This window comes from Nannobrachium achirus (genome assembly GCF_963921795.1).
Source record: "Nannobrachium achirus genome assembly, chromosome: 3".
NCBI classification, from domain to species: domain Eukaryota; kingdom Metazoa; phylum Chordata; class Actinopteri; order Myctophiformes; family Myctophidae; genus Nannobrachium; species Nannobrachium achirus.
The window spans coordinates 46,757,347-46,768,617 of NC_137812.1; the positions used below are offsets into that span (position 1 = coordinate 46,757,347).

General features: G+C 42.2%; 1 protein-coding gene across 1 annotated transcript; it reads left to right on the top strand.

The window, feature by feature from the left end:
- Positions 1–5,450: 5,450 nt before the first annotated feature.
- Positions 5,451–10,555, top strand: lyl1 (LYL1 basic helix-loop-helix family member; the record flags this gene model as incomplete). Its single annotated transcript, XM_080722641.1, has 3 exons — positions 5,451–6,106; positions 9,324–9,418; positions 9,990–10,555. The coding sequence occupies 3 exons, from the start codon at positions 5,451–5,453 to the stop codon at positions 10,553–10,555; spliced, it is 1,317 nt and encodes a 438-aa protein (XP_080578767.1).
- Positions 10,556–11,271: the final 716 nt, after the last annotated feature.

Below are 11,271 nucleotides of genomic sequence, written 5' to 3' on the forward strand. Positions count from 1 at the left end.
GCCCCTCTCTCTCGACAATGTCCGACCTGGCTATTCAGTGCTGTGGGCCTCACATCCATACACAATTCTACTTATAATCAAAACATGCTTTTTTCCCTCTCCCTGAGAAGTAGGCTAATCATTACATAATAATCACATACTAACTTGTCCAGTTGAAGGTAAAATATGATATTTGAAAATCAATTAGATATTTTTTAAATGATATAAGCAACAGACTATAAATACTAATACTAATAAGGTTAAAATTGATTGTGTGGTTGGTAAGGGACCTGGATATGGGATAGGGGGCACTGGTCCACAAAAGGTTGAGAAACACTGCTGTATACCGGTACATCATGTAAATGGGACATAGATTTAATTACATCGTGAAGAGCATCGCAGCTATTCCCAGTGGAGCTGTCTCTGTCTTCACATAGCTTTTAATAAGTTGCAGGCAAATTCATACGCTAACCGCTGACACATCATTGCTGTTACAGGAGCTACATATTGTAATTCTAGCTCATAGAGTCATCAAGTGGAACCACAGGTGCCAGATGCAAAAATACTCATGACAGCTGGATGACGTCTCTCCATGCCATGGTTCATCTGACCCATGATGCAGAGACCTTTTAATTCATTTCAACAAATCATATCGTCGTTGTCGGGCGGAAACCTTGTATCTCCAAGTTTCAAATTTATACGTTCTTTCGTAAAGTAAAGCACTGCTTCATCATACAAGGCGGTCGCACAAAAGTAGTGAAAACAGCAGATCTACAAGCATCACAACGCCTCGCGGCGCGAGGCGTTGTGTGCTTGTAGATCGGCTGTTTTCACTAGTTTAAAGCATTTTTAAAATGATAAATGCAAAACAAACGGTTTTGGACATACAATGTTTCCACCCGACAACGACAATATACTATATAATATTTGTTATTTTGACAATAATGCTGGTGTGGATGCTGGTGACAACAGTGCTGATAATGAAGATGAGGAAGATGATGATGACTACAGACGTGTTGAACAATTGCTCAGCACACCGCTCTTTTTTCCCAGGACCTGGAAGGTCACACGACTGTAAAGCCTTTATAATGTTTGTATTACAGACTGTCTAAGAAGGAAATGACGGAGAGAAAGAAAAAGAGGAATTCACCCTTGACCTAAAAATCCAGAGAGAGAGAGAGAGAGAGAGAAAGAGGGATATAATGGAAACGAGACAGGGAGACCATTGGGCGAGGGAATGGCAGAGGCGTCAATTGGGTATGGCACGGTATGGCAGCTCGCAGCTGCCATACCTTGCAAGCTGCCATACCTTGGCTACAGGGGGAAAAAATAAATGTACCCCTTAAAGGAGCTATAGTCAACTTTTTCTTGAAAAATGGACGCTAAAATAAAAATAATGTCGAAAATATTTTATAAAAAAGATTAAGCTTCATATATGTTTCTATTCAAAAATGACCACAAAAAGCGTAAAATAACGATAAAATAATCATTTTGGCCATCGTCAGGCTGACTTTGTTTATATCCCTCTTCTATTCTTTTATATGGATTGATGGGATTGAAAGGATGTAAACAAAGTCAGCATGACAATGGCCAAAATGATTATTTTATCATTATTTTACGCTTTTTGTGGTCATTTTTGAATAGAAACACATATACGGTATGGAGCTTCATCTTTTTGATAAAATATTTCGAAACATTTTTATTTTAGCGTCCGTTTTTCAAGAAAAAGTTGACTATAGCTCCTTTAAAAGAAATTCATCATGCCTGTTGCTAAAGTATGGCAACATGACTGGTGTCTTGCACGCACGCGAAGAGTCATGTTTCCATACCTTAGCTTTTGCTGAACTGACGCCACTGGGGAATGGCTGGAGGGGAAGAAATCAGGAAGGAAGTCATGGAGCTCTTGGAGGGACGACGACGGCTCATTGGTCATCAATGACACAGGTGTGCTCTGATGTCATCACACTCTAGTCAGGGATTTACTCTCGCTTATTGCTCCCCCCTTTGTTTTCACGTCCATTATCTCGTGCACTCTTTCCATGACCTTTGGCCATGTCAGCCTATCATGCACTGCTACTACAGAAACATGCAGTATACCGTGGGACTATTGTGCCTGTAATAATGGTTCCGGTCAGGGAAAGTACCGCTCTGAGACGAATTCGCCAAACTTCAGCTTTAGCTCTTATAACCAGACCTGCAAATATAGCCTATATATCATTGTGTGTGTGTGTGTGTGTGTGTGTGTGTGTGTGTGTGCGTGTGCGTGCGTGTGCGTTTCTCGTCTGTTATTGTATTCCTGTTGCAGTTTTCTTCTTGGTAACGATCCAAGAGCCTTCATCGTCTAGGACTGACCACTCCAGTGGAATGGTACGTGTATATTGCACGTGCATGCATACTGTATGCTTGTGCACATACACAACCCTGAACACCCTTGTGTGAGAAACGTGTGTGTTTGTGTGTGTGTGTGTGTGTGTGTGTGTGTGTGTGTGTGTGTGTGTGTGTGTGCAAACGAGTGTGTATGTACAGTACTGTACGTGTGTGTGTGTGTGTGTGTGTGTGTGTGTGTGTGTGTGTGTGTGTGTGTGCGTGTGCGACTGTGCGTGCATGTGTGTGTGTGTTGGTATTGGGTGGTGGTGGTGGTGTGTGTGTGCGCAAATGAGTGTGATTGTACAGTACTGTACGTGTGTGTGTGTGTGTGTGTGTGCGACTGTGCGTGCATGTGTGTGTGTGTGTGTGTGTGTGTGTGTGTGTGTGTGTGCGCGCGCGTGCATGTGTGTGTGTGTGTGCGTGTGTGTGTTGGTATTGGTATTGGGTGGTGGTGGTGGTGGTGTGTGTGGTGGTGGTGCTGGGGGTGTTCTTATCTACGGGCCACAGGCAGCTTTTGAGGCTCTTATCTGCAGTCACCATATTGTACTCGCACATCCTCTTGTCCAGCAGGCAGCGGAAAACTCTCCTTGCAACACAGTTCTCTCTCTCTCTCTCTCTCTCTCCCTCGTCCTCTCTCTCCCACCTCACATTCGCCAATACCAGGACTCTCCGACTGGCAGCCAACCACAGCATTGTGTCTTCTTGGCGAGGAAAGTGAGAGAAGGAGGGATAGACAGGGGAAAGAGGACAGACAGAAAAAGGAGAGAGGAGTGACAGAGGGAAAGAATGACATAAGCTTCGTAGAGGTGGGGGGGGGGGAGCGGGTGATGACATGACTTGATGCCGTCTCACCTCCACGCTGGTATAGCGTGTCTTCATCCCGAGGAGCGCCTTCACGCCAAAGAACAAACTGCACGCCGTATACGATAACGCTCCCTCGCGCGTGCATGCGCTCAGACCAGCTTGTTGTGAATTTAGGCATTTCTGCTTTTATGGAGTTTGAGCGAATGAGTGTCAGAAGTGTGTCTGAGCCGTGTCACCCCGGTTGCCACCTCTACTTGCTGTACTTTGACCTGTGTGGAGTCAGAAGTGGGCAAGTCCCACTTTAGGTCACCGTGGCGGAGGTTAAAACGCTGTGGACAGCGTGGAGGAGCACACCAGACAGCATGTGCGTCCATCGTGGATATGACCTTACAACCAGATGGAGCATGCTGAGGGTCACATTGAATACTATGTGAGTATTGTATGTTTTTTGTTGTTTTATGGCAGGCAGTAGTACTACTATAGAACAGGCAGCACTGCTACCACGCGTGGTAGAATAATATTACATAATCGATGATCATATAGAAAATACAGATATGTATTAATGTTTGGTGGTCATTATTTTGGTTATATGTTGAGTTTGTTTTGTCTAATAATGATCAATGGGATAAACATAAAAAAGACAAATTAACACCAGAAAAGAGAAATATTTTAGAAATATTCAATAAGGCTACAAATACGTGTGGTTTGTTTTGCATTATAATAAACCAATAATAATAATCACATTCAAATTAACTATTGTAGGCCTATATATATACAATTCTACATTTATAAATTAGAGAACAATACTAGCATTGTAAATTTAAGTCAATGTTAGTTGATTATCATAATGACATAACATTTGACATTACAATTCTTAAAAGAATATCAGTTAATTAATTTAATAAACTAGAATTAGAAACTGGCTACATGGGCAACTATTCACAGCATAAATTAATTCAGACTGTTAATTAAAGTGCATTTTGCAAATATATCTACAGTACAGTATGTTGCAAACTGATACGTGCTTTACTTATTCTATCATTGCATCAAATACACTTTCTTTGACAGTTATCACATGTTAGTCTTATATATATTTTTTGCTTTTACAATAAATGTATCATAATACACTGTAAATGCACCTAAACAGTATATATATATATATATATATATATATATATATATATATATATATTTATATATATATATATATATATATATATATATATATATATATATATATATATATATATATATATATATATATAATTATTATTATTTTATACACTACATACATCTTTGTCTTTGGGTCTTTGTATGTATAAAAGTGTTGCTAGAAATAGGATAACACTGTATAAATCAGCATGCTAGTATACAGTTATATCACCACAATGGAAGGACATTTCCAAAATTAGGACAATATCATTAGTGAAGGATAAAACGGGAAGAATAACTGTTGCGAAACCTTAGCATTTTCATTCTTACAGTATGAGCTTGGAGTACAGAGTGGAGAGCCTGCCTTAAAAAACACAGTTAATACTGAATTCCAAACTAGTGAATATCGTCAGGGGGTTTCGCATCATACTGTTATTAAAAAATAATGTACTATTTCTAGTATTATTCTATATCCTGTCTGTTTTGTTCTATATAATCGTAATTCTTTTGTTTAACAGGCTCTTTGATTACAATCCAATCTTGACTGCCCTGGGACATTTTGAATACATGAAAGGATTTTGACTCATATCCTCAAAATACAAACAGAAGGGGCAGACAGATATACAGACTCATCAAGAGATGCCACTGGAGACCTATAAAAACACAACCCCTAGTTCTCAGGATGTGCCGATAGACAAATCCATGCCAAGCAAGCTCCCTCACATCACACACGCAGATGTGAACACTGCACACCTGGCAGCCTTCAGAATGACAGCGTAGTCAGGGAGGACCAGCCTGAGGCAGAGGGCACTCTGGACCATAGGTAAAGAAAACAACAGGCGACCATATCAGACTGAGGACCCACCATCAGAGTCTGATGGAAACTGTGGGGATGGGAGAAAAACACGTACTACAAAATAATCCATGATCTGCGGGACTCTGCGATCCAGAACGCAGAAGTGGAGGATTATTAGGGGGCCTTGTAGAAAGAACATACGCCCACACACGTGAACACACATCACACATACAATAAATTCACACAAACACATTCCCAAGTATATCCACTCACATTGGGAGAGAGAGAGACAGCACCACAAAGAATAAGGGTGTTTTGGCAGCCGGGGACTCTCCCCCAAGCTCCAGCCACCATGATGGAGAAGATGAACCACACCAGTCTGCCTGACTTGTCCCCCGATCTTCCTCGCCCCTCCTCCTCCTCCTCCTCCTCCTCTTCCTCCATGGACCACCGCAGCCCCCTCCAGAAACAGCTCCCAGTGTCGCCAGACACTCCCCACCCTGCTAACGAGACGGGGCACCCAGATGTCACTGCTGTCAGCGCATCTCAGAGCTCCGTCGCCACGATGACAGCATTGCCCAATCCCCACACAGACATGGCCATGGAGACAGAACAGGAGGAGCAGCGAGGGCCGAGCAGCACCTCCGGGGGCTCCCCACCACTCTCCTCGCCGCCGCTTCTCCTCCCAGCGCTAGCCACGGAGTTTAAGAGCTCCCTGTGCACCCTGCCTCATCCTCCTCTCCCCTCTTCCTCTACCACCACCACTACTCCTCTTCCTCCATACATCCCAGTCATCAGCCTGGGGCACAGCAAGCCGCCCCACCCGCTCCCCAACACCCCTCTGACCACCCTTCACCCAATCCCCACGCTGCTCCACGGGCCCAACGGGGACCTGCGTCTCACCCAGTTCACCTCTCTGTCAGCAGGCAGCCCTGGAGGCCAGCCTGCGTCTCCCTCGGGGCCCCTGATGCCCCACCAGTACCTGCCCCCACACCCCTTCTTCACCAGGTGAGCTCTGCTTTGTTAGGGGCCATGCCCATGTTCCCTCTGCATAACCGTATATGTGTTGTTCTCTCAGTTCAGGGCAGCGTTTCTCAACCATTTTCATTTCAGGGACCTAGGGGTCCTTGAATTTGGTGTGCATTAGGCTGCGGACACCCATCTGATTCCCAATTGCAATCTCTTGGATCCTAATCTACGCAGTGTTAATTTAACTCAGAGAGTGTAAAAATAAATGTAATCAAATGGCATCTGTACACTCTTCGACTTACAGACCCATAAGGGTCCATTGGGAGTGGGACCCCAGCTGATGCCTGGACCAGGCATTGAGGACCAGTGATTTAGGGTTAGGCTAGGTAGGGGTTATAGGTTATGGTAGGGCTTGTGGTTAGTGTTAGTTTTGAGGGAACATATATGTAAGGCTGAGGGAACATAGGAACACTCCTGATTCCCTATTAGCATGATGTGACAAGTTGCAATATATAATATGTGAAGTGGTGGGATGTTACAGGTTATAATTGGTAGTGTTATGTACTTGTGACACTTACACATACTAACATACTTTATTATAACAGACATTATAAACATGGGCTACTGTATATAACAATAACACATTATGAAGCATTTTATGACTTCAAGTATAGTGCATTATAATCCGCTTATAAAACGGTATAATTAGAGTTATAAGCACTCATAATGCTTTATTTTGATCTTACTATCGAAGTGTCCTTGAGCAAGACACTGAACCCCTAGCTTGGTACCCTGCATGGTTGTCTCTGCCATCAGTTTGTGAATGTACCGGTATGTGTGAATGGTAGTGTGTAATGGTGAATGTAATGCACATTTTGTAAACCGCTGTGGAGAAAGGCGTTACATATTTACCATTCACCAATCTATTATCATAGTGTGATTATGAGTCACTATAAAAGGTCATTGGGTTCTTTAAGTAAAGTGTAAAAAATAGCATTAAATCTATGTAAGAACAACACTGCCTACCTGCACCTTCAGAAATGTCAATGCTTTACTTAAAGTTGCACTAACTCTCCTCTTGTACTCTGGATTTGAACCTGGTTTCCTGAACAAGTGCTGACATGTTTTACCATTGATAGAGCCTGCCTACTTGCTCAGGGGATCTTGACCTTCAGGTCAAAATGTGTGTCTCAATAGAGCAGGGAGACTAAATACAACCACCCCAAATGTATAAGTTATATTGTATTGTATACTGTACAACCAATATGTATGGTATTCATTCAAAACAGTTACATAGTGCCACTTTAAAGCACCCAATGACCACTTATAGTTACTTATAATCACACTATAATGCATTATAACAGTGATTATAATGCATTATAAAATTGCTATATTCTAGGTATAGCCTATACATTATACAATAATTCTGTTAGAGTCCAGCAATTATGACAATTTACCTTATGTCATTAATATAAAATGCTTTATAATGTATGATTATCGAGATAAAGCATTATTTATATTCATGGGTGCTTATAACTATAATAATATTGTGTTAAGCAGATTACAATGCATCATGTTTATAATGAATTATAGACAGGGCTTTGTAGGAAGTGGGATATGGGAGAACTTTCTTAATTTTCATAGTTTTTCAGTCCAGCACAATAGTATTTATTGGTTGTGTATACCATGCCTTTCACACTATCTCTCCCAATTAGTCTCACACTTATTTATTTACCGTTTCACACTGTTTCTATTTTACTAGATGAGATGAGGTGGAATACTACTGTAAAACCATAGCATCTTTTATGGCTTCCTGATATGGATTAATGTTTCTGGAAATGATCCGTTTGGTTATAGGGTTTTTCAAGTTTCTGTTTCATGTGAAACTTCAGACTGCTGGGACTTCATGATATCCCACTGTGATTTATAGTGGTGGTTCAGACAGTTATGGGAATACATTGTGAAACTGACAGCAGGATATGTGTTGCTGTAATGGGCACATCTGCCAATTCTGATGTAATACAGTGTACAGTATACAGCCAAACATACAGTTAAACTATTATTATGTAGTATGCACACACATGCAGTAGTCTACAGTAGAGATGTCTTATATTGTCACTGTTGGGCAGCAACATTATACATGTATAACTATAACTATACATGTATAGCTTACGTTTTTTCATAATAAAGCCCTGTATTATATTTTGTCATACGCAAAAGTAGCAAAAAATTGTTGATGTACAAGATCACAATACGTCACATCTCACATTGCACTCACATTGTGAGCTTGTAGATGGGCAATGTTAATGGATACTATAGTGAATAGAAGTGCCAGCGCTCGCCCAGCAGTCTGCTGTCACCCAGGCGGATGCATGCACGCGCCTACTGTATGTGCATGGTCGCTTTGCGCCCTTAGGGCGTCTTACTGGTGATTATTTAGGACATACAAGGTTTCCACCTGACAGTGACAATATGTTTTAAAGTGTTATCAGCACACGTTTGCCTTTTTACCTTTTTAATAACTTCACCTCGGTGTTTTATCATCATGCAAATGAAGTAAAGAAAAATAAAGTAAACTAAAGTACACTAAAGAAAACAACTAAACTAAACTTAATCAGTCACTGAAGAAAGGCAATCAATGGCATGGCAGCTCATACAACTGTTATCAAACCCCCTTTTGTTCATCTATTTCAGTAAGCCATGCAGGATTTTCTAAACAAGATTCTCTTAAGGAAGGAGCCGAATATACATCTGTCGTTTCCCCATCTGTCATGGAGATCTGGCAATAAATCTCCTCTCTTTCTCTCTCTCAACCCCGTTTATAAGCAGGAAACATTGATCTATTCTATACCCTAGAAGTAGAATAGGCTAGTAAGCAGGCTTAATGACACCAGCCTCCCTCTTGGCAGGCACGCTCAATCAACGGCACAGCATAATCACACCACAGTTAATGGGTTCTCCCCACTGTCCCCAGCACCATCCATCCTTTGGCATTCATCCCAATGTGGGATCATTCAACCACTTTTAACCTGCCATGGCTATTTTTGGACAGATAGGCTAATTAAAAAATAGATTCCCCCCCTAGAAATAGTAAAAAGGAAAAAGTATCAGTCATGTAAACAAAAAACAATGTGTAAATTACTATTACATTTGGTGTACAGTATAGGTCCATACTGGGGTAATTTGTTGAGTCATTTATAAAAATGTTTCACATACTGTGTTTCCCCCATACAATTATCTCTACTCTGTTTGGTAGTTCTTTCCTAGGTCACTCAAACAACTATGGCATTTTCAGCAACAACCGGATCAAGAGAAGGCCTTCTTCCCATTTTGAGCTGGAGATCAATGATTGTAAGATTTGCTGTCTTGTAATCAAACAATGTTTCTAAATGATGTGTGTGAGGTGTGTGTCCACTTAAGTGTGTGTGCGTGCAATGGGCATTTGGTGGTGCATGGCAAAGTCTTCAGAGCTAATTTAACTCTGACTCAAATGGTCCTTACGGGTCTCTCTCTCACTCTCACAGTTAAATTAATGCTGAGGATTCTACTGTGTGTGCGTCTTATGAAAATGCTGCACTAGGCATGTAGTATGAACATTAAAGGGATAGTTCACACCCAAAATCCATATTTTCTATCGATCACTCACCCCATGTAGACCCGAATTTATTGATAGTTTTTGTCGCATTCCTAGGACAATAATTTGATGACCAGCAGTGGTTCCCAATGGAAACACAACATACCTCCATTGTTCCCTATAGAGACAGAATGAGTCTGCTAAAATTACTGGCTTAGGAATGCAACAAAAACTAAAAAATATCCATGAATTCAAGTCTGCATGGTGAGAGTAATCGATAGGAAAAAGGTCATTTTGTGGGTGAACTATCCCTTTAACAATCTGCTATACATATGCATGTTTTTGCAGTTTATGCGTCTCCTCCGGCAGGCCCTCCTCAGAAGCTGGCTCGGCGCGTCTTCACCAACAGCCGCGAGCGCTGGCGGCAGCAGAACGTCAACGGGGCTTTCTCGGAGCTGAGGAAGCTCATCCCCACACACCCTCCCGACAAGAAGCTCAGCAAGAACGAAATCCTCCGACTGGCAATGAAATACATCAACTTCCTGGTCACCCTCCTCAACGACCAGGCACAGGAAAAGACACAGAGTTTATCGGAGGACGAGGCCGGGGAGGAGAGCCCGAGGGACGGGTTGGACAGCGACGAACTGAATCCCCTTTTTCAGTGCGACGCCTCCCCTCGCTCCCAGCGCGCTCCGCTTGGTGCTGCCCAGCCCGCCTTAGTGACCACACTCAGAAACAGAGACTCGACTGATTCGGTCATTGCCCTCGCAAACTCCCCAGTGACCTCTAGCTGCTACGGTGACACAGACAGCGAGGACAGCTTCGGGGCCAAGAACTCATTGGTGACCCATGGGATTCTGGGAAAGGTCAAGGGTCAGATAAGGACAGTGGCAGCCACAAATGATGAACGATGACATCGTAGGACATCATTGAAGGAAGAGTGCGTTCAGTTGAGCGTTACGGTAAACGCCAGACTGGATAGATGGCTAGATAGACAGCAGATGGACAACTGAGACACTGGAATTGATGTAGGTCTCTTCTGAAAAGCTGCAATTTCAGCTCCCAAGTTGTGACAAAGAGTTTTTTTTTTTTGTGATGCAATATTGTACATGTAGTTTAACTGTGTATGTTTCATGTGATGTGCAAACTAGACTGTGAGGTTCTGTGTTTATGGAAACGACTGGTAAGCTACATGCGGGTATGTGAAGGGGGTAAAACATTCTGAAATATTCAAATAGAAATATTAGTGGTTTCAATAAAAATTAGGCCAGCATGGTTAGGTTTTAGGTTATTATTTATTGGGGTGGCCATAGCTGAATGGTTAGGGAGCCCGCCTGGGGAACCAGAGTCCCTGGTAGTCCCAGGTTCGATTCCAGGCCAGGTCAGGCCAGCAAGGTCGATGTGTGTCCCTGAGCAAGACTCTTAACCCCTGATTGCTAACATGCTCCTTGTGGGCAGCAAATCAGCTGAATTTCCCTCGGAGTAGGTAACTATTACTATTGTTATTAGGTTGTGTATCTGCAATACTAAAGCAATAATTACAAAACAATCTCAATCACAGGTTCATATGATTGGACAAATCGTTGGGACAAACATATCAGATTTCTAACTCAAAAGTATTTTTAGCCTC